Genomic DNA, 23,961 nt, shown 5'->3' on the forward strand with positions numbered 1-23,961 from the left:
CAATGGCTGACTATGCAGTTCCCTGGAGGCTTCAGACAAGAGCAGCTTTCCATGATGAGCTGTGATTGACATATTTTTCACTAGCTCCAACATGAACTATCCAAGATGACGTCATGGTATCATACAGTATACATCCACATTATTTCAATGCAAAAATGACAGTATTTTTACTTGAACTGATTTTACAGTAGTCCAAACTAAGCTGGAGTTCATGTGGCGCCGACCAAACAACTGATTTCGCTGGTTTCAAATACTGTGTGTAGTCATAGGAGATAAAAGCATACCATTATAAAAATAAAAGAGGGAGGCAATATTGTTTTTCCAGCAAAGTGCTATTCATTTTCACTGGTGGCTTGCATATGTATATTGTGTTTGTAAGGGTAACGTCAGTAAGCGTTCAAAGTTATATATTCTTTAGAATGCCCCTCAGCAGACATTTGAGATCTGGCCTAAGTGTTTATGTACAGTATGTGCATAAGTACAGTACATTTTGCATGAGTCTATATTTGAGTGCTGATGTCACTCTGTGTTCGTTATGTTCCTCTATGCTTTCCTGGCCCGAAGGTAGAGGCAGCTAAAGCAGAGTACTTCTGTCCCTTTCCACTTCCTGCTACTTCCAACACAGAACGGCTCCAGAGCTAACATGCACAAATGTCCACATGCACAAATGTCCACACACACACACACACACACACACACACACACACACACACACACACACACACACACACACACACACACACACACACACACACACACACACACACACACACCACACACACACACCACACACACACACACACACCACACACACACACACACACACACACACACACACACACACACACACACACACACACCACACACACACACCACACACATCACACACACACACACACACACACACACACACACACACACACACACACACACACACACACACACACACACACACACACACACACACACACACACACACACACACACCACACACACACACACACACTTTCTCTTTGTGTCCAACCTTGGAGGCTTCAACAAAAGCCATTCATCCTTTCAGGCTCTCAGTCTTTCAGGCCTATTAGAGACAGCCAGTGCTCTGAGGGAATTCAAACGCAGCAATCTTCACTCAGGACGACTTGCTTTTTTCCTAGAGAAGATGCGCTCAGGCGAGGATCCATTGCTAACAACATTGCCTCTGCCAATTTACATGAGCCCAGTTGGCTAAGGTTTTCACCTCAGCCAGAGGCGTTTTTCCAAGACGGAAAAAAGTTTTAAAATGGGACAAAAGAACCGAAGGAGAGCGACTCGCATTCATTTCATATCATCCGTCACCCATGGATTATCAGTATGAAGCCAATGTCCCTCCCCCCTCATTTGCATGCTTTCCCATCCTTCACTAGAGAAGAAGCCTGCCCAGACAAGGCGATTGGGTTCCCCTCATGCCACCTTGCACCCATGATCCAGATTTTCAGTAAAAAAATTACTCGCATTATGTGGGAACAGCCGATATTATGCACCGCTTATTATGCAGATAATTACATACTAGTGTTATCATTAACACACACTCAAACTCAGATCCGGGTATGCCCACACACACAATAATGACTAATTTCACAGTCTTCATCTTATCTCTGTTGAATTTGCTGGGAACAGTAATGCAGTGGGAAACTCATTACCCAGCGGCTCATAGAGGGAAACACTTCAGGGTTCCACTTTATGATATGTACTATAGTTGAGATTTCCAATATATTTTTAATATGTTAGAATAATGTGTAGTCTGTATTTTTAACATACATTAAGAAAACAACATCCATGTAATTGGAATATTCAACAAAAAATCTACTTCTACTTCTATAACTCGGTTTGTTAACTCTTCCCACACAGCTCTAAAGAATATATTGTGAAATACCAGACATACTCCTCTGAAAAGTCCCAGTAGAAATGAGGTGTTGGACGTGCGGTGGATGTTGAGACTTGTGTGGTGCAGATGGACGTGGCAGTGTGAAGAGTTTGGCAGAGGAACAACAGTGAGTGGGACGAGACATGTGGCTCCAGGCTGCAGCATGTGCAGGCCACACTCACCAGACACCCAGCAAACCATGAACAACTCTGATACACAACTCCTACTAAACAGAGGGCCACATTCCAGATGACGAAGGCTGCTGTCACTCCTCTAAAGACACAACAAGCCCTTCTGCTGTTTTTGTTCTGTTTGAACGCAATACAACGCACTGTTGATGAATGTGCAAGCTGTATAGCATGGCCTGTGCAATACAAAAACACAAAAGTGTAAAGGCCAATAGGGTCACTCATATAAAGGTTAAAGAATAACACTTAGTAAGAAGTTATTTGTGTAACAGTGTGTGAGCATGTGCACATGTGTTCCCACATGCGTGTGGGCGGTTGCATTGAAGTGGTAGCATGCAGCTGAGGTGAACTGACACACCCCTGAGGAGGACAGAGGAGGAAGAAAGTCTGGGTTATTCAAGACACACACCATTTAGGTTGCTTGGTTACAGGCCCGGGCTGGAACCACAGTTTCTCTCTCTGGGGTGAGAAAGGAGAAGAAGAAAGGAGACAGCGAGAGGCTAAAAGCTGAGGATTCACAATTTATATTTCTCTATCATCCCTGTCATATGAGAACACACACACACACACACACACACACACACACACACACACACACACCACACACACACACACACACACACCACACACACACACACACACACACACACACACACACACACACACACACACACACACACACACACACACACACACACACACACACACACACACACACACACACACACACACACACACACACACACACACACACACACACACACACACCAGCTACAAGAATTTACAGCCCTCTAGTGCTTGGGACGTCACACAGTGATGTAGCACTTGCTCTGGGATTCCTCCTTCAAATATATGCCTCTATAGGATAGGGCTGTGCAATTAATCGTATTTTAATCGCGATTACGATTATGGTTTGCGACGATTATGAAAACAGCATAATTGACAAAATACGATTATTTTTGCTGGGTGCGCTTTCGCCCCTCCCTAAAAGCCCACTCGGCCACGTGGGAGTGACATGTGTTGTGAGTGTTCAGCGCGAGCGAAGATGTCAGAACAAGAGCAGCAACTCGTTAAAAAGAAGGGTAAAACTATTTCCACTATTTGCAAGTACTTTTCCATTACATTTCAGATCTCTAAAGATATGTGCCCAGTTAGCACTGTTAGCAACCAGGGCTTTAAGCAACTTGTCAACACGTTGGACAAGCGTTACGCGATGCCGTCTCGGGTCTGCGCTGCCTGCACTATATGACAAATACCGTGGGGAAGTTGAGAGAGATGTGGCTTCAGCTGACTACTTTGCTACCACAACAGACCTATGGTCTAGCCCAGGGGTGCCCAACCAGTCGATCGCGAGATGTGTCTAAAAATAGAACAACAATATTCTGTTTTATCGTTAATGTCCTGTAACATAATCTTCCTGTGCCAGAATAATGCACTTGAACGCATCAAAGCTTTGTGATTGGCCGGCGTCACCCCATGTGTCGGAGCGTGGCTGAGGGTCTTCAGTACAGGTGGCAATATTGTCACCTGCCTGCGCTCATCTCTGAAACCAGACCATGTAAACAGGCTGTTGTTTCTTGCAACAAATCTTTAAGAGATTAATTGAGCAGCCCTACCAGCATTTGCCATGGTGGCCTAAACATTTTTATTTGGTCTTAAATTGTAGTTCAACATTTATTTCCTGTTACTTCTGGACCATGACGGTTGGCCAGCCTTCAACGTTTAACTGAGTGGAATATGTTGAATATGTTTTACCAAAATGTTGGCTATATGTTAAGGAGTTTTCAGTAGGTTGTGACAGTGCACTGCATCATATTTGATTTAATTTATTTTGGTCTAATTTATTTTTATTTATCATATTAATAATATATGTTTAGTATGGTTTTGGAAGTGCGCTCCAACATATTTGTTGATCTTGTTTATTGGTAAAATATTATTTGTTTTAAAGTTCAATAAATGGTCAATGAATAATCGTCAAAATAATCGTGATATCAATTATTGACCCAAATAATCGTGATTATGATTTTTGCCATAATCGCACAGCCCTACTATAGGAGTTAAAAGATTGAATGGACCTGAGGACCTAAGTCTGGAATACACACAAACACAAGCTAACTGCAAGTTTGACATTCACACATGTAGAAACAAACAATAACATAAATTACTTTTATCAGTACAGAAGGGACATTTTCAACAGCTTGGCCAAGACTGAGGCCAAGATCTAATGTTGCTTCTGCCTTTCTTTCCTTGTTTCATAAAAACAAATGAGCATTCTGCTGTAATTCATTGGCACATGAATCATACGCATGCATACACTCATATACAATGTACAGAGTGGAATGGACACTCAGTGGCATTCCAAACATAGCTTTGCATGGCGGCCTGCCTGAGGATGCATGACTAATGCACAAATCTGCCCAACTACAGAATCCAACACACATCCACACAATCACAAGCGTAAACCAAAAAAGTTGATCATCAGCTCTTCTGCCACTTAACCTAAATCTCCAGAGTTAGATGAGAAGAAGGAATTGTGGAAAGAAGATAACTGAAAGAGCCAAAGCACAAGATGGAAAAAAAGACAAGGCAAAATATCTAAAATGCCATTCTCAGCCACGAGAGGAGGAAGGAAATAAGTGTCCCCCTCAAATTTGTTTGGGGAGGTCTGGCTTAAACCAGTCTCATTCAATTAAATTAAATATGCTGCTATCTATAGCAGATGTATGCAAAAATACACGTAGTCATTACATCCCTGTTAAGTGTTGTGTACACCAGACCAAACTTTTCACATATTACATTTTTAGCGTTAATTATTTAATTTGGAGGACAGCAAGCCAATTTGTAGAAACAATCCAAAATACACAGATACAGGTGCATCATTTGCCACTGGTAACACAGAAGGCCTAATTGGTTTCAGGACATTACAGCGAACATTAACTCATGCAGGAAGCCTCGCTTGGCATACAAATAGTTTTGTTTTTTTAAAAGTCATACATTCGTAGTGTTTTTAGATACTCTTGTCGAGGCCCTTACCAAAACTGTAATCCAATTGCCATTATAAAAGACTGTTATACATTACAAATATAATGAGAGTAATAACTCGGGGCTGAAAGTGCAGAATGATAAGAGATGGTTCAATCGTGTTGTATCGGAAAGGCAAAGGCATTGACGGATGCGCATGATTTTCGACCCGGACATCCCACACGGAGTGTTTTTATCTGAATAATTTAGAGCTAAATGTCATTCCAAACACTCCGCTGAGAAATTATGTGTTCGCCTACATTATTTTTTATTAAGGCACTAACTGTTCATCCTATGTTGGTGTTACACGGATTGCAATCGGCGATCATCCACGAGGAAATCGACTACAGTGCGTGACCGCAGGACTGTACTGTCACATTTGCGGACGAGCTAGTGTCCTGACAATATCCCGTGTAACTAGACATGACTGCAGGCTGAGTGCACATAAGTGGGCAAAGAGCACGACAAATGTCACGGGACTATATCCAAAATCGTAGTTCGTGTCGGGCCTGCCTGCCTGGCAGAGATTCCTCTACCTTTCAGGCCTTTTGTGTTTTCGGTCAGATTCTCTCGCCGTGTTTTCCTGACGCTAGTATCCGGCAGGAGGAGAGTCAGGCAGGGCAAAGAAAAGTTACCCAGCCACCGACCGGCTAACAAACTCAATGTGTATAGCACTGGAATCACCTCTGAGAGTATCCCGATGTTATGCTTGGGTATACACATCGGTTAGGAACACGAAATCATTGTAATATATTAAATACATTTCACTCGGTCTATGGTGTCCTTATCTCTATTTAACACGGTTTGTCTGCTGTGGTGTCACTTTCCTACAGCAATTCGGGGTTTGCAGTGATATGTGTAGCCTATCACGGGTCCCCAGTACCCACCCCCAGTTCCACATAGAGGCACATCCATGCAGTATAACCCCGTCAAAATCATCAAAATACCTTTGTTTTGTTAAATCAGACGGAAAATAAGTCCACCTGCAATGTCAGGTTGATAGGAAAATCGGGCTATGACTGCTTGCTGTCCCAACATTGTGGTAACACGATCAAAACGTGGAGTTAAGACATAAACAAACACAAATGCCGCTTCCACTGACCTGCTAGTGTTTCTGCAGCAAGGGACTATTGTTCCACTTCAGTATGGTAATCCAGGCAGCACGCTGGGATGAATCCACTGCGACAAGTTCCTCCAACTACTTTGCTGTAAAACACACCAGATTACCTACTACCACTCGGGTAAATATGATCCCTAGGTGATACGGTGTATTGCAGTGTCCCGTCGCCCTGAGAAGTGCATCGTTGAACCGTAATAATGCACTATTTGTCTTAACTTTCGCTTATAAACAGCACCGTCCCGTCCGGTGATGATCAGCCATATCGCTGCTGCTGTGTGGATCCCAAGTGGAAGCAGTGGCGTGATCCCGGAAAACACCGCAAGGGGTGTGTGAGAGCGTGTGTGTGTATGTGTGCGAGACTTTTAATTTGTGTACTCTCTAACCTCCACCCCCAACTCTCTTTCTCTCTCTTTGTAAAACAAAAAAGGTGGGTCAAACCATAAACTGATTAATTTGAGGGGCGATGTCACCGGGGAAATTAGCCTGAATTATCCAAGCCCCATTCCCATTTTAAAAACCTCAGAGAAATTCCTGGTGAATAATGCATCTGAAAATTATGGAAATTCAACATTGATCCTCCACTGCTTAGTTGGTATCAGTGAGTCAAAATATAAAGGAATATTGCCAAGTTTAGTGAAAATACATTTCCTAAGGTCCCGGAATTGAGAAAAAAAGGATGTACACATTAGATAAATTAATGGCCACCAGCATATAAAACACAAGATGAGTTGGGTGGGTCAACTGCATTACATTTAATTAGAGCCTATTTACATGAATTAACATGCGTAGGTATTCTCCCTTTGATATAAAATGGCTACTACCTTATTGGGTACTCTGAGTACTGATAATACAATTTTTCAATAACGTGCTTCAAATGTATTTTTGAATTAAATAAAAGTGATATAACATAAAGTGAACACTTTTTTCCCGGGAAACACCAAGATCCATAACAATTACGTCAGGAATCACAGATGACACAGCAAACGCAGTTGATGAAGAACAATCTGCCTGCTGGTCTGGACTTTACTGCCACCGTGTGGTTCATTTAAACACTGTTGCAGAATGTTTTCATTGATAGCAGGACAGATTAATACATTTATCCTGTGAAAATCCTATGGTGACAGTTTCAACTAAACCATGTAAATTGCTATAGAAATGCAAGGTAGATCATATTGTTAAAGAACTAGGTTGCAGTAAAGTTTTAAGTGTGGAGGTGTTAATCTACACAAAAGTGAAACATTGTAGGTTTTGTATGGACTCCTGGGGCCTCATGTATAACGCCGTGCGTAGGATTCACGTGGGAAGGTTGCTTACGTAGTAGAAATCCGAAAAATAGGTCCATACATTTTCCGCCACTTCCCGATTCACCAAACATTGCACACCGGCGAGGAAAGTGCGTACAGCACTTCCTACGCCGGTTTCCCTTTATAAATCACAACGGACTCGAAATGCGGTGCAGCTTTTGCGGGCTTCACGTAACGCCCATATTTGCCTATAAATAGTCAAAGAAACGCCCATTCATTCATTCATTCTGACCTATGATTCTGACTGACTTTATGAAGAAGATCGCAGGAAATGACGACAGAACAGCTAAAAAAGACATCTCACACCGTGTCAGATTCTGGTTATTTTGGGGAGGTCGAGATAAATCATATTGTTTGGTGGATGCAGTTTGAACAGAGTAGCAGCATGGAGGTCGGATCGTCACCAAAATAAATAAATAAATGGCCCGAAAAAGGTTCATGACAAAAACAATACACATCCTTCCTCAGGCAGTGTGTTTGTCCCGGGGACAGGAGACCCCCCCCCCCCCCTTGATGAGAAACTGTAAGAAGTGAACGGGGAATCCCCCCGGTGTGGAGTCATGACGACTGGATCTGAATTATTTGTTTGTATTTGGTGGTTTGTGTCCCAGCTGTCGATCAGCTGTGCGCAGCCTCTCCACTGCAGCCTGTGCGTCTCAACCCCCCCGCAGCAACCCTATATCCACCAGTTAAAGGAAATACAACTAATGTGTTGTGTTAGGCCTATATTAGATGTACAATTTACCACATATGGTGTTCTTAGCTTCCATACCTCCTGTGTTTTACGAGCGATTTATCAAGTCTTAGCAAACGGCATAAAACACGATTAAACGTGATAGTATATAAAACCATGCTCGTATCTACAACCTATAGAAATGCAACACGGCGTCAGTTTAGACGTAATTCTGTCCTCCTGCTTATCGCATCATTTATGAGAAAACATTTCATAACATTAACACAACATATTCGAGGTGGTTTTAAATAACATATCCGTATTTATTTATTTCTCCAAGTTATGTTTTTGTGTGCACTGGGGAGTCGCAAACAGGCGTTTGTTTAATCATTTTAAGATTGGCTTTAATCAATGTTTGAAAATGAATTCTTCATCTATATGATAAATGAGAGGTAACATTTTATTTATGGTATTATTTCCACATATTTCTCTCCATTCTTCCTTCTGCCAACGGTGTCGCAGTTTCTCGTCTCTCCCGTTGTTGTGCTTAGTGCGTACGCATGGGTTAGAGTTTGCGTGGAGGACCGCACGTTTTCCCGTCAAGTTAGTATTTTATAAATCGCAAACATTGCGTAGAAACTGGCGTACGCCATTTTTTGAGCGTATATCGCTTTATAAATGAGGCCCCTGGTATTTTTGATTTTAGATCATGTCACATTTCATTTGAATATAATTAGTAGATTAGGTGGGCCCTCCACATATTTTACATATGAAGAATGCAGCCTGTAAAAACGTTTATTTGCTGTGGTTTCCCATGACCAAAAAAATTATCTGACATATTTAAGATTATTGAAACAAATTAGGGGTGCAGGGTCCAAGAACATATTTAGGATTAAGGGGTGGCCTTTTAAAAAAAAAAGCTCTACTCTACTTCCCCCAATTTAAACATTAATGGACAATACTGAACAATTTCCCTCTAGAATCACATCCTGTAATTGTTTTATTTAAAAAAAAATTAGGTACTTGTACTTATTTCTATTTGTTACTTCAAAATTATATTTCACATAAGGAACAAAATGCATACTACTCCACTACCAGGCCCATTGGTTATACAAATCGAAACATTGTACAAATACACCAATGTTATATGACTCAACTACAAGGAAAACGTACGTAATAACATTTGACTTTGGTAAAAGTACAGAAAATACACCTTTATGAAGGATATTATTATTTGACTCCCTCTTCTGTGCATGTCCATATTGTTGCTCTGGCGTTGACCGTTAGAGGGCGCTAACCGTTTACTGAAAGAGCTAAGTGACGGTGCTGTCGTTTGTTTGCCCGTTGTTGTTAGGCAGGTTGTCAGGGGCAGCGCTCCATTCTGTTAAACTAGCAACACAGGATTAGGGAATGATGACACATTTATGCATCAACGAAAACGACTGTCGCCATACATGCATATTCACTCTGAAGTGCCCTGTTTGTTTGTGTAAAAGAAGCAGAGAAGACAGCGACGTTTTTTAATCGAAAACGCCAGGAGTTTGCAGAGTGGTTGTCCCCGTAGCTAGCTAGCATTGCTATCGTCAAGCAGCCAGCTAATGCTACCAAACAGCTGTAAAGTGATAGGCAGTAACGCTACCCTGTAAATAAATACCTCCAGTGTGCCAGTGCGGTCCTTTGGTGCGAAAATGGAAGACTCTCTGGAAGATTTACTGGAGCAGCATGGTGGCGACTGCGGCGACGAGGATCAACCATCGGCCCCCGAAGCCAAGTTTCGCTCAAGTCGGATGAACATCCAGAGAAGTAGCGTGTGCTCTCGGGCTTATTTCGTGGTAGTCATGGTCTTCTTCCATGTGTACATCCTGAATGTGATCGGCCTGCTGCTGTATGTGCACTATAACAACGGGCCCGGGGAACTTGTTAGTGGAGACGGAGCCCCCTCAGCCTCAGTCAGCGACAGAGGAGCCGCTTTGTCCCATCCTGACCCCGCTGCAAGCGATCTGCACGTGGAGGACTACAGTCAGGGTCTCGGTCTCCCTCGCATTGAGGGGATACGGGTAAGAAAACTGTCATCATAACACTACGATGAAATATACAATTTCAACTCACTGGGGGAAATCCTACAGTGACTACAGTCAATAGGGTTTTTTTCCATCAGAAGGACCCCTCCCCTCACATGATCCTATTCATGATCATCAGCCCTAACACTGGCTGTCCCTCTATTCTTTTACACACTGATACCCATCCTGTTACATGTATATTTATATTGTTATATCTCTCTATTTTAATGCTTATGTATACACCGTACTCTGCTGTTTATATATCTTATTTATTTTTGTATCATGCACGCACATTGTGCACTTTTATTCTGGAACAGGATTTTTTTTGTCAGTTTATTTTTTTAGATGTTCTTATATGTATTTATAGTTTCTTTATATTTAGGTGCTGACATCTGAACATACTCATTTTATTGTACAGTGCAACTGCCTGTATGTACTGTATGACAATAAAATATCTGGAATCTTAAAAAACAATATGGTTACTCATAGTTTGCATTAAAAGTATATTAAGTTGTAGGACTAATATAATTAAAACAACAAAACAAAAACATCTGTGACAGTGTCAGGAATTATGTTCTACTCCCACTCTGGCTAATAATCACACATAATCACCAACCGCTGTAATCCCCAGCCCTGTCAATCACATCTGAAATGTAAAGGACGGTCATTGATTGACTGTAGTTTTGCAGTTTAGATTCATCAGTGCAATGTAATATTGAGCTGCTATAGCAATTTATTTTTTGCATTTATTCCCGCTGATTATGAGTGTGTTGACAATGCTTCTTGTCCATCTGCAGGTGGGTCATGTTCAGCAGGTGTCCCTCCTGCCAGACCGAACACATGAGATGAGGACGATGAGCCTGAAACCTCTGCTGTTTGGTAAGAGCAAAGTGGTCTAAAAGTTTGATCTGCTGTTCATAAATAAATTGCATTTCTTTAGGATTTAGAACACAACATTTATTTTTTTCTCAAAGCCATACAAATATAAACTAGCAATATATACTTAAAATTCACAGATATGTACAATTTTCTATTTAACATATTTATTTCTTTGAATGCTACTGCCTTAGAGACAGTGTTGGTACTTTATGGGCTCCTTTGTGACCATATGACTGCATATTATCTCCTCCATAACCAGACAGGTTAACAATGGATTTTTAAATGATTGACCAAGCATAATTGACCATCACAGGTATTCAGTTGAAATGTAAATGCTGTCCTTTCATTCAATTTCTGTCATTTCTGCATTTCTGTTTAATGCTATCTCCACAGCTTATTTGAATCATAATTCTAACCATGCACATAAAACCTAGCTCCTGCATCTGTGATGTTTCCATTTGCGCGCAGCTGCCTTCAGGTTCTTGTGTCGTCTATGCCAGGCGAAAGCCTTAATGACCACCAGGCGCTCCCCCTGCACTGTGCCTGTCACCAGGAAGGTCCCGCCCCGTGGGTGGTGTCGCGTCATGTTCCTTAAACAGGTGGCATCCCTCTCCAGCCACAGCTCGATGCGGGACCGGATCTCCCCTCCTAACAGTGGTCCATGCTTTAGAACATCCAGCTTTGCAGCCAGCGAGAACTGAGACAGGCTAACTAGGCTGTCCTTGAGACGTTTTAGACGCAGTTTCAGAACTGGGAGGAAAGAAGATAAATAAAAACAAGATTGGCATCAACTTAATAATGGTTAGTATGTCAATGAATTGTCCAAAAATTAATGTAAAACTTCGGAGACAGGACATATAAGAAGATTATTACTCACCAAAATCACTTCTACAAAATGTCTCCAGTACGTCTTTTGAAGAGGAGGCCTCTTCCAGCTCGCAATCCCGACAGCTTGCCTGAGGTGCTGAAAGGGTTAAAACACTAATTGAATCAACAACTAAATAAAGTCAACTCTACCAAATGTCTCTATTAAGCCAGCTGCTTACCTCTTCGCCCCCCTGTGTGAACAGTGCTGTTGGTGATAGAGGAGATACACATGAGGTGGTCTGCAGGATACTGGTCACAGCGCAGTATTTCTGGCCAGGGGTAGCCATAACAACTCATGATTGGTGCACAGCTGTCCCGTACAGATTCGCACAAACTTTTACAAGGCGATATAAACCTAATAAAGAAAAGATGCAGAGAAGAACATCGTCAGCTTTGAATAGATAAAAGGATTTGAAACAATCGTGAACTGGTGGGGAGCAAACAAGATGAGATTAAATCAAATTTGGTTTCTTGTTTTTGTAAACAGAGAGGTGCTAATGTGACATAAGGAGATTGAAGTCCTTTGATGGCTTAGTTTCTGTCTGAAATCAGGGCCTCTCCTCAGATACTAGCCCCAATTTGCATAGCTTTAAATGTGTTAACTGTTGATACTAGTCATTACTGATCATGCTCAGCCTACTGTAAGTGTGGTTTTAACTTTAATCCTGGCTAGCACACCACAACAATGGCAAACGTTTCCATATAATACCTTGTGAGCACTGCCATGTGTACTTGACAGTTCCCATCAAAAGTAGAATTGACAATACATTTCACAGAATAAAGATTTTTTGTGTACTTACCTGTCGAGGCAGATGGGTGCAAAGAGAGAGCAGAGGAATATGCGGGCATCGGGGTGGCACTCTCTGGCCAGTAGTGGCAACCAGCTGGCGCTCTGTTGTACAGCTTCAGCTGGAGACTCGTGTCCCAGAAGGTTGGGCATCCTCATAGTGTCATATCCAATGTTTTGGCACAAGGCCATGCCTGATAGGATAGGGACACAGCGAGAGGAACTGCGGGGCTCCCATAGTCCACCCTCACCTATAGAAAGCATGGACCTGTAGCCAGTAGTAGTATCAGGCTCCCCCCACTCCTCAACATCCTCTCCTGCTGCAGCTCTTGGTCTAGAAACACGAATATCTCCAAATCCAGTTTCGGTGTTGCCCTCAATACTTGCCCTGTCCCCGCTTTTGTTTTTTACTCCAGATCTAACCCTTCCCTCAGCCCTCGCTCGTCCCTCCAGCCCTGCCCTTACTCTACCAAGCACTATTGTGCTGCTTAGCCCGGCGAGCAGAAAGAGAAATAGTAGGGAGGCTGGAGGAGAAGACTTTCTGATTAAATAAGGGCAGAGCACTGCAGGCATCCTGGGGCAGAGGTTAGAAAAAAAGGAGATATCCTGAAGTGTTCTCTTGAGCGAATCACTGTGTGACAATGCAGGACAGGGCAGCAGAATAGGTGTATTTATAGTGGGCGGTGATTTGCATAGGAATGGGTAAGGGGAGGCGGAGGGAGAAGGGGTGGGGTGCGAATAAATATGTTATAAGAGATGTGGATCCACTTGCAGATTTAAGTGTGTTTTGACAGGGCTTAGATCAGTAAGGTGGAGGATTTGGGATTTGAATCCTCACAGCTTGTATTGAGGAAGTTCCTGGCTCTCGTGGAGTAAAAATTCCTCCCATCCATTCCATCCTGCATTTTGCTCCAACTCGCACTTAACCACCTTCTCCCAGCCTGACCTCTTTGCCCTGCACTTTCCTGTTTAGAGTACAAACAATGTATGTATGTATTATTGCTCATGAGAGACAGAATATGCCCATAATAGGTAGGGAAAAATAAGACTAAACTCCAGAGCTACAACCCTTCAAGAGAAAATAATCAACATACATATTATTTTTCCTCATCCTCAATTCAACTAAACTGAACACTTTGGCCTTTTTGTTGTTGGTCATAAAAAACTAGATATTTGTTTTTTTACCAGATGAAAAATTAACTAGTAGGAGAAGAATCTGCAAATTGAACAATACTGAAAATAATCAGTACTTTCAGCTCTAGTGTGTTTTTTGTGTGTGTTCACACACACAAACGTGTTTAGGACACAAACACAATTTGTGTTGTCGTGCTGTGTAGCCATGGCCTGAATACTGTTCAGACAAGCAGGTCACTTCCTTTCCGGGGGAGGAAGAGACAGTGGTGGGAGGGAGAAGAGGAACGTTCAGGCCCCCTTCATTCATATCAGTTATCCACATTAATGAGGCTTGACTGGACAATAGGGATTAACCAAGTTGGTACAATGTCAAAGACACTGGTGACAAACAAGGTCTCTACTGTACAGCAGCCAACCTGCCGGAAGCCTTTTATTAAGAGGGGAGAATGACTGACAGGCATGAACGGATCGCTGAAAGAGAACAACAGACAACCATGACACAGTAATTTGTACATTCACACTTGGATCACAATAACTCAAAAATGTATATAATAGAATACATAAAATAGGACGTTTTGCTTTTAGGAATTTAGAAAAATAGATAGATGTTGAGATTGATTACCTGTTTTGATGTGAATTGTCACAGAACACAATAACTCATAAGAATAGAAGATTTAATTGGAAACAAAATACACAAAATATATATTTTCTTACTGATTTTAACAAATTAATATCAGCAATTACTGACTCCTAGAAGCTTGCTCTGTTTCCACCCTCCTCTGGGAGAAGTCTGGTGTTATCACTCATTAAACGTTCCCCTTAGATAACCTATACCACAAATGGCTCACTGGGAATGACAGAGGGGAATAGATTGTACTTACTACATACACGGTTTATATATACATCCACTTAAGAGTTTCTGAGCTTAAAGCGTCCTTGGGTTTCGTGAAAGGCGCTATATAAATTGAAATTATTATTATTATTATTAAACACCTACTAAAACATGCAAGAAGAAAAGCTATAATGAATTGGCATCAAGCTGTTTCTCCCAATAAAGTGTTTTTTCCCTCACATTGAACTGTTACAGTATATCACATAAAGGACCTATGTTTCCCTTCCCCTGCTTCCCTCTAGTCTGTTTTACTACAGCATGTATATTCAATTTAATTTAGCATCCGGGCATGATCTTTATTTTCTAAACACAGATTAAATGAGAGGTGCTTAACCTATTTGCTTTTTATGAGTCTGTGTTTCAATGAGAACGTGTTTAATAATTAACTTTGATAAGTAGTATAAGGGATTTGTCTTGCTTTTTAGGGCCTACACATCCTGATCATACTGTTAGATTACACTGGTCAAACATAATAGCCCCTTCCCACTGAAAGGTTTTGTTAAGCAATCTAAAGTAATCCATTTAGTCTGACAGATCAAGCCTGCACTTTGAAGATTTTCTAATCCACTTAAAAAAGTCTCACTGTCTCAGGTGTGCAGTAAAAGTTCCATGTTTGTGTGCACAGGTTTTAGTGGGACAGACTTGAGAAATGCTTAAATTGTTTTAAATTGATATCATAGACAACAATATCAAAGTGTGGAAAAAAGTTGGTCTTCATTTGATCAATTAATTTTATCACGACTGCCTAATCTTCACGTGTGAATCTCTGCACAAAAGGTGAAACTGCATTCTTTTGATCAGGGCAGCATACTCCCCAGGACACTCTCTTTGATAGATTATATATCCTTGATCCTCACTCTTAATCTTGGGTAGACAAAAGGCCTGCTGGTAATATGATAATGCAAGCCTTTCATTTCCGTAATTGGGAATTTGGCTACATAGCGTTGCAATAATTTATGCTTTTAAGAATCTCTGACAAAATAAATGTCACCGGGAAAAACATTTTCTTCACAGATTCCACATAATGTGTAATGGAAAGATATGTGTCTCCATTTCACATTAGAATCATCTTTGAAATGTATTGGCAGCATATAACCTAAAATGTGCCTCTTTTCTTCTTCCTGTTCCTGTCAGAGATCCCTGGCTTCCTGTCAGAGGAGGAATGCCGTGTAGTGGTGCAGCTGGCTCAGCTCAAGGGTCTGATGGAGAGCCAGACAACAACACCCAGCAAAGAACAAGAGGAGTCCAACCAGCCTCTACTTTCTCTCAGCACAGACGAGGTCTTTAGTCTGTTTGGACCTAAACCAGGATGGGCTGCTGCAGCATGAGGAGGTAACGACAGAGAGAGAGAGAGAGATTGATTGATTGTGTATGCCACAGAGCTGTAGGAGGGAAATAGATTTCCAGGAAAATATATTCTAAGTAATACAAAATGAGATGACATTGAAATGAGATAAATATTTCGCTCCTTCCCCCAGATTGTGAGTCACTCGCGCTCTCAAGATGGAACTTGGTTGAACCCAGACAATTTACGGCAGATACTCACCGGACTGGAAGCCTGCCCAACAGGTTAGTGCTTCTGTGGCTTGTATGTGTTTCCCCCGAGTGTGTTTCAGTACATGTATGACTGATCTGACTCTATCCATATAGAGCACTGCATCAGTAAAGGTTACGTTTTGGGGCAATATGAGTTTGTAAAAGACTGAATGTGCCCTGAAATGAAACGTATGAGGAATTATTTTTGGTATAAGTGGTGCATACAGAGACATGCAAATTAGAATATGTAAGCAAAAAAAAAGTAGAATTTAAAAAGCTAAGACTTTTGACAAATAAAAAATAAAGACAATATTTAAAGAAAAAAAAGTTATGAACTGAATTAACGCATAAAACAAGACAAAACCGAGCGCACCACAACACTGAGGCAGCCAACCGCGGCGCCATTTTAGTTGATGCTAAGTTGAGACACAGATAAACAAAAAAAATGCCTCAGTTAATAACCAGGAAGGATTTCTGTGACATACAGTACAGCAACTATTCACTTTGAATAGGAAGTTGAATGTGATGTCTTGGTTACCAGGAGAACTTAATGGCACTTTTATTCAGTGTTTTTGCGGTGGTTGTGTATTGGCAAGTGTCTGACGGGTGGCTGTGCTTGCGTGCGATTGTTGTGAGTGGCAGTTCCCGGAAGAGGGTTGACATCGTTTTGACCTGATGCCATTGTGTCAGGCGTAGTACACATCCCAGTCCGGATGTGCCTCATCCTATCTCATTAAAAACGGATTATTCCCCAACCCCTTTTCTTAATTTTCCCCCGGATCCCCTGTACCCCTCCACTACTCTTTCGTTAACCCACCCCCCTACCAGGCCACCTCTCCTCTGGCAACCCAGGGCTATTGTTGCGACTGGGGCGCGGTCTCCCAGGGGAACAGACATTCATTCAGCTGAGAGCAACAGAATACGGTTGGACAATAGGGAAGGAATGAAGGAAAAGAGAGAACTGAGGCTGTTACAGTCAATTCTCAAATGAAATGCACTGTTAAATCCCAGGTCAAATGTACATTAGAGGGTCTTGAGCATGATGATATTGTTATGTTAAATGCCTCCTACTTTCTGGTCTTAATATTTCTCCATGTTGATGTTCCAAGGGGAGCTGCTGTGATGCAAGAACATTTTCAGACTTGATCTGACAATAAAGTAAAAATAAATGATCATATATTCAGATCAAAAATCTTTTTATTGTTTTTCGACAATGCATAACCAGTGTTTGTCATTTAGAAATGGAAAGTAAAATATATACATATACAAATGAGACAGTGGTTTTAACTGATTGTATGTACAAAGAGAAAAATAAATAACAAACAAACAATAAATTATCATATTTGATCTATTGTTAAATTAAACTGAACTGGAACCATGATACTGCAGAAATGAAAAAACTGGTTAAAAAATGTCCCAAGGCTCCAGTCATGTCTTTAGCAATGAAATTATATTTGAACTATACTTATTGTATGTCTCAGGGTCCAATGAAATCATAAAAGAAGGAATGGTCTACTAAAATGTGGGTATGTGTGTTCCTGATAGGCACGCTGACCTTGGAGGACTTTAGGCATGTTTATGATGTGTCCCAGCGCCCGGGGCAACAGCAAAGCGTGAAGCCCCGGAGTCAGTTCAAACAGAGAAACAAAAATACATGGCTTTACCAAGGCCCGGGTTCCCACCATGTGCTGCAGAGCCTCAGGAACAGGTAACTGCACACACTTTTTGTCAAGCTCCTCTGATAGTAGCCCACACACTCATGGATTCTTATTTACTTTAATTTTGCTCTCTTGTGTCTTTTTCTCAGACTAATCAGTCTGACACGGCTGCCTTCCACATTGGTCGAGCTGAGTGAACCTCTGCAGGTGATTCGCTATGAGAACGGAGACTTCAGTAATGCCCACCATGACAGCAGCCCTCCTCAATCAGAGACCACCTGCACACACACACGGATGGCGGGGAACAAATCTGCTCTCACAGAGGTCTCTTGCCGGTATGACATGTATTTCCTATACAGTTTATACTGAGTTACTTTGCCAGTTTTGATAGCTTTCCAGATACACTCTTTATCATGCTGACGTATACACACAATTATTTAAATTTTTTTATTTTTCTCAGTTGATTTATTCGAGGGTTTATATTTTGGTGTAATGGTTGGATAATTGTTTTACTTTATAAACACAACTGTAATACATTTTAAATACAAATTGTTTTAAGTTTGGTGAAAAAACTAAGAAATGAATGCCTGTATTGAAAGTAGGATTTTTGTATTTTCTTATGTATTGTCATGGATTTCAAATGTATTCCTGGTGCTGCTGATAACAATAACTGTTTCTCTTCTTCTTCCCCCTCTTGTTTTATCCCAGGTATCTTACCATGTTGTTCTACCTCAGCTCTGTAGAGGAAGGTGGGGAAACCACCTTTCCTGTGGCAGACAACCGTACCTATGAAGAGCAGGTGGGTTTGCTTTCACAAATCACTCATTAACCTGCATCGTCTCTTTTCCTTTCACCACTGGAAAATGATGAAAACAGTACATGTCTGATTGCTGCTGAGAACACACAGACAGTGCTGACCCGTGACAAGGAATCTGAAACCTAAATTAACACAATGTGCCAAAATATATGATAAAACACTGGCTGTTTACTGTTTTGTGTCCCAGGCACTGGTACAAGATGGAGTTGATTTGACTGACACTAAGGAGACATGTGGCAGAGGGAACATAAGAATGAAGCCTTCTGTCGGCACGGCTCTCCTCTGGTACAACCATCTCTCTGACGGCAGAGGTAAGAACAGACGCTTTTAGCTGTATCATTTGCACACACTTTACAGAGGTGACAGACTTTCATAAAAAATGTTCTCCGTTTTAATACCTAAATGTATCACCAACATCAATTATGGAAACCAATTACAAAAAAATCCTAGGGGAAGAAGGATCTGTTTCAGAATTTACAAAGAAAAATCGGCCATTGATGGACTGAAGGTTATGTTTTTACTTTTTTCTTCCACCTCTTTTTCCATGTATTCTGTCCTCATTATTATAATATTAACTATCCAATAGTGCTTATATATTTCTGTATGTCACCTCATTTAATCGGGTTGCACAAGACTGGGTGACTCCTATTACAAGGGATAACCAATTTCAACGTACTTTAGCTAATAAAGTCCTCTTGTCCTTAAATCACCCATTGTTTAAATGTGGAGATCTTCTCCCCTGTCTTCTCTAGGTTGGATGGGAGAGCTGGATGAGTATTCCCTGCATGGCGAATGCCCAGTCAGGCGTGGTGTGAAGTGGACGGCCAACAGCTGGGTAAATGTGGACCCAGATCACCAGCAGCAGGCCCGTTACCAGAGACTAGTTGCTAAAAGACAACGAGCTAAGTCAGGCATGGAGGAGCATTACCAACCTCTCTCACACAGTGACCTCCACCAGGATCTATAGCCTGGCCTTTTAATGACCAAACAAAGCAACAATAATTTTAAAATGGAGTCGGTTTTGCATCTTTGAAGCCAGTGAGGCCTGACAGATCTTTTTATAATGTCAGATGCTGTAGTCAAAATGGAAATTGCACAAAATTGCATCCCAGATATCTTCTCCTTCCAGTGAATCTGTCTTGCTTTAGATCATGTCTCTCAACCCACCACTTGAATATCCACATCACCTTACACATAAGCAAATTCCATGACATTATTAAGTTTGGTGAATTTATATATATATACAATATAGATTTGATACAGAATTGTGGTATGCAGAAAAGACTGTTTTGCACAATTCATTTAAAATACAAAAGGGACAACACACTTCTTCTTTTTTGTACTGCCATCCTCTCAAATATCACTAATTCACAATAGCGTATATATGGGTACCGTGACATGGTATCATTCATGTCTAAGAGATAAGCCTGATTACCTGCCTTCCTTTTAGGTTTATTAGGCAAACTGCCCCTGTTGCAGGTCAGTTTGATGTACTATTAACGAATGGAAGCCTATTGTTAAAAGCCATATCAAACATTTATTTGTGAATGTGTTCCTGAGGAAAATCTTTGTGAGATAATTTACGTCTGTTCTGTTCTTCAGTTTCCAGAGTAAATGATCTTCTATCGTGAATGTTATTTATGAGAGTTTGCCACATAGACTGCAAATGACTGTTTTTGACTGGACATTGCTTGTCACACTGGCTGTGGGAGGCAAGTCTTTCCGGTGTAATTTAAACTTAAGGTCTTTCATATTCAGACTATTGTTTTTCTTATCCACATAACTAAAAAATATTTATTTATTTGTGATTATTTATTTGAGTTTTATTTATTAACGCCATTTGGTGGTTTAAGTTAAAGAATGCATATTTATTACAGCTTGATGTTGCACTGAGTCTTTGACTGTATTTGACTGTATTTGTTCTACATTATCAAACATATAAAGCAATGTTTTATTAGTGGTGCTGTGAGTGTGATCATAATTTCTTTAAAACTGTTTATATAGACATTGTCCACTAGATGCTGCCCAAAGCCAAATACAGCACTGCAATTTCAGTGAATGAATATGAGTTAGCAAAAATGGTGTGGTATAATTGACAAGTGCTGCATACTGTAGGCGCAGTTCCTATTGGTCTGCTCCGCTGGTCTGCTCCATCTGGAAGCTTATGGGGGATTGACATATTGGTGGCTCATCATTAGTTGTGTCCTCCTGTCACTTATAATTAGTGAGTAATCCACAAATATGTTATTTAATGTGCCAGTGATGGCACCAGAAGACTCACTTTAAGCCAAAAGAAAAAGCTCTTGTAAGTTATTACTCCCCTCACCAACAGTCCTAGTGGGCTTGATTAAGGCAACCGTCATTACTGGGGAGGTTTTTGGTCTGATTTGGTCTGAGGTCACCAACATCAAATCAAATCAAGTTTTATTTATATAGCACATTTATAAACGATTTTTGGTCGAGTCAAAGTGCTGTACATATAATAAAAATAGCCTACAGTAGAGACACTTACAGCAAATACAACAGCACAGATTGTTCCGAATATCAGTATAGAAAAACGACACCCTCTATCCTTAGACCCTCACACTCGTACACGGAAAAACTTCCAGAGAAAACCCACAGTTTAAGGGGGGGAAATGGGAGAAACCTCAGGGAGAGCAACAGAGGAGGGATCCCTCTCCCAGGACGGACAGACGTGCAATAGATGCCGTGTGTAAATCGAAGAAATAATACATTTTACAGCATATAGACCGAATGTTAGGAAATGCATGTGTCTGTAATAAGAAGATGAATCCACGAGGATGTCAGCTACAATCCTGTGGAAGCCATCAGGGAAGCAGCATGACTAGACCCAAAGCAGGACCGCAGAGACAGGTTCAGCCACGACCCGAAGTCCACGACTTAATCCAGAACTCAGGATAGAGGATCCAAGACACAGGACTACAGCAAGAGGATCAGCCTCGACTCCGGATCCCGGCGTAGATATAGATACAAAACAAGAAAAAAGATTTGGCTGGGTTAATCGGAACAAGAGAATACACAGACAGAGAGGGAAAAGGTCATTGGATAAAAGTTATTCTTGATAACCCTCTAGAAAGATCTCATGAACTTCCCCACTCAATCTATCAAGACCCGAGCAGTTCTATTAGAAGTCCAAGGTAAAGGCACAGGCCGGTGCATACCGCTCATGGAATCCCTCACCATATGAACTCTGACCCCTCAAGTGTACAAGTGAAGAGACACCATGTGTCAACTCCTTTTTAGAATAGTATTTCTTCTCTTCTCAGAGAAACAAGGGTATGAAAAGAACAGCCAGAAACAGAGGAAGAGAGGCACAACGTGACTACGTAAATGCACTCTCCTAAATATTAAACGAGTAAGAGGTGAAGAAACACAAAGCCATACATTGAAATGAAAAGGCACCATCATGCTTCCCCTTAGAATAGGGTGGAAATTATGAAGACCCAAATTATGAAGAGGGGACATGGATACTAGTGAAGAGGGACAACAGTGAAAAGGCCCAACGTATCCAACGTACTAGCACTCTCCAAAGAGACAGAAAGTCAAAGTATAACGCCGAGAGGCACAACGTGACTACGTAAATGCACTCTCCTGTATAAATTAGTTCAAGGGAAAGGGGGTGAAAACTAAACTAATCAAAAGAAGGAAGTAGAGAGGCCTAAATGCCCTCTCCTAGATTCAGTTAAAGGAAAGAACTGGGGAACAAACAAGTACAGGAGGAAAGGCCCAACGAGTCAACGTCAACACACTCTCCTAGAATAGTTCAAGGTAAACGGGGTAGGAAGAATATAGTAAGAAACAGAGCTGAAAAGGCGTCCAAGAACGCTTTCCCTCTAGTCCAGGGTGAAAATGTAGGATAAGAAACAGAGATAGAGAGCACAACAACCTATCTCTTCGTCAGATGCACTCCCCCGCTTGGATAAGCGACTCTGTGCCCCATCCCCCCTCAACCGAACCTTAGATCCGCAGAGGGAGAGGGGGGGAACAACACCAAGGGGGTGGTTTAGGGTGATTAAAAGAAAACCCCGCAGAGATCCAAAAATGGATGAAGAAGTAATTACAAACGGTTTATAAACCAAGAGGTTATTCCTCATATTTCTAAAATGTTCTATCTAATTCAGGGTTATACCAACTCAGCTCCAAGCAACCAGACGTAGCAACCAGTCAGTCCAGTCAGAACCTTCTCTAAGGTCTCCCCGCCCCCAACTACTAATCATAAAAAACTGAAACCCCAATAATATAATACATTTAATAATATTAAAAATAGTATCAATTCTGTGGATACTACAATAAATAATAATTAAACAAAAGCCAGAGAGAAAAAGTGAGTTTTAAGTGTTGATTTAAAAAACATCCAAAAGGCCACTCTCTTTCCTTTCTTATACAGTAGTAGCAGAACACCAACTTTGTGGTGTTGAGTCTCTTAGTTATCCTCTGTAGATATGTAGTCTTTTTTTCCTCTTTGTATTAATTTTGTGTTTCTTTGTCTCCCTTTTTGTGGTAATTGTGTTTCTCCATTGTTTCGACTTTTTGGTTGTTTTGTGTCTCTGTATGGCATTTTTGTGTGACTTTCTGGTTCGCATATGTTATTGGTAGTCTATGTGTCTCTTTAGATTTACATTTAGAAGGTTAATGCAAAAGGGTCCCCCTTACACTTAGAGACCTTGTGGCTATGCAAGCTCATCTATCCAGCTCATTTAAGTGAAGATTATAGCTACATAGTTCCAGGAGATCGGCCTAACTGTTAACTACGTGATAAGAGGTGAAGAAAATAGGCCTATAACATGTTTGCTAAAGTTACAGTTTATGTGTTTGCGGTCCATCTTGAACCCCTGATTGCACCTTGGGCTCCTACCCCAAGTTGCAAAACATCCTTGCGACGCCGTCACGAGCTATGGAGAAAATAAGCAGTGCAAAACCACTCCAGACGGTGCTTGTAAGGGGCGTGTATGTGCAGTTATTTGTGTGATTTCAGGTCAAGGACCTATGCAGTGTAATAAACCCATCCTTGTGACTCCTCTCATTCTGACGGAGTGCTGCTGCTGATGCTGTGCGCACCGCACTCTGCTGGCTTCAGCCAATCACGTCAGCCGGCGGCGCG

At 41.3% G+C, this 23,961-nt stretch overlaps 3 protein-coding genes across 10 annotated transcripts in view; 1 reads left to right on the forward strand and 2 right to left on the reverse strand.

Annotated features, from left to right (window-relative positions):
* Positions 1 to 10,321, reverse strand: part of LOC117540721 (cyclin-dependent kinase 17-like) — a 43,455-nt gene extending 33,134 nt beyond the window's left edge. For 2 of the 8 annotated variants that reach the window (XM_034207520.1, XM_034207517.1), the window contains exon 1: positions 6,215 to 6,604. The gene's annotated coding sequence lies outside the window, so the exon portion shown is untranslated. Of the gene's footprint in view, positions 1 to 6,214; positions 6,607 to 9,863 lie in introns of those variants that run through there. The other 6 variants (XM_034207515.1, XM_034207522.1, XM_034207514.1 and 3 more) reach the window with 6 other exon arrangements.
* Positions 9,558 to 20,799, forward strand: LOC117540722 (transmembrane prolyl 4-hydroxylase-like). The gene is given in 10 exon segments (XM_034207524.1): positions 9,558 to 10,266; positions 11,067 to 11,148; positions 15,963 to 16,120; positions 16,122 to 16,160; positions 16,307 to 16,397; positions 17,910 to 18,072; positions 18,172 to 18,357; positions 18,731 to 18,821; positions 19,027 to 19,150; positions 19,592 to 20,799. Coding segments are annotated over 10 exon segments (1,518 nt in total). The 5' UTR covers positions 9,558 to 9,897; the 3' UTR covers positions 19,807 to 20,799.
* Positions 11,205 to 13,441, reverse strand: LOC117540723 (secreted frizzled-related protein 5). Its single transcript, XM_034207525.1, has 4 exons — positions 12,816 to 13,441; positions 12,195 to 12,370; positions 12,026 to 12,112; positions 11,205 to 11,898 (listed from the first exon to the last, which is right to left on the reverse strand). Exons 1-4 carry the CDS (start codon positions 13,373 to 13,375, stop codon positions 11,579 to 11,581), a joined length of 1,143 nt encoding a protein of 380 aa, XP_034063416.1. The 5' UTR covers positions 13,376 to 13,441; the 3' UTR covers positions 11,205 to 11,578.
* Positions 20,800 to 23,961: the final 3,162 nt, after the last annotated feature.

The sequence above is a fragment of the Gymnodraco acuticeps genome, unplaced genomic scaffold (genome assembly GCF_902827175.1).
Source record: "Gymnodraco acuticeps unplaced genomic scaffold, fGymAcu1.1, whole genome shotgun sequence".
In the NCBI taxonomy this organism is placed as follows: Eukaryota; Metazoa; Chordata; class Actinopteri; order Perciformes; family Bathydraconidae; genus Gymnodraco; species Gymnodraco acuticeps.

Excerpts from the sequence above, each read along its gene's own strand:
- LOC117540723 (XM_034207525.1), bottom strand. The coding sequence starts at position 13,375 with ATGCCTGCAGTGCTCTGCCCTTATTTAATCAGAAAGTCTTCTCCTCCA. Across the intron at positions 12,371-12,815 it reads GCACCCATCTGCCTCGACAG|GTTTATATCGCCTTGTAAAA; the intron begins GTAAGTACACAA and ends TTTCTTTATTAG. Across the intron at positions 12,113-12,194 it reads TCACACAGGGGGGCGAAGAG|CACCTCAGGCAAGCTGTCGG; the intron begins GTAAGCAGCTGG and ends TAACCCTTTCAG.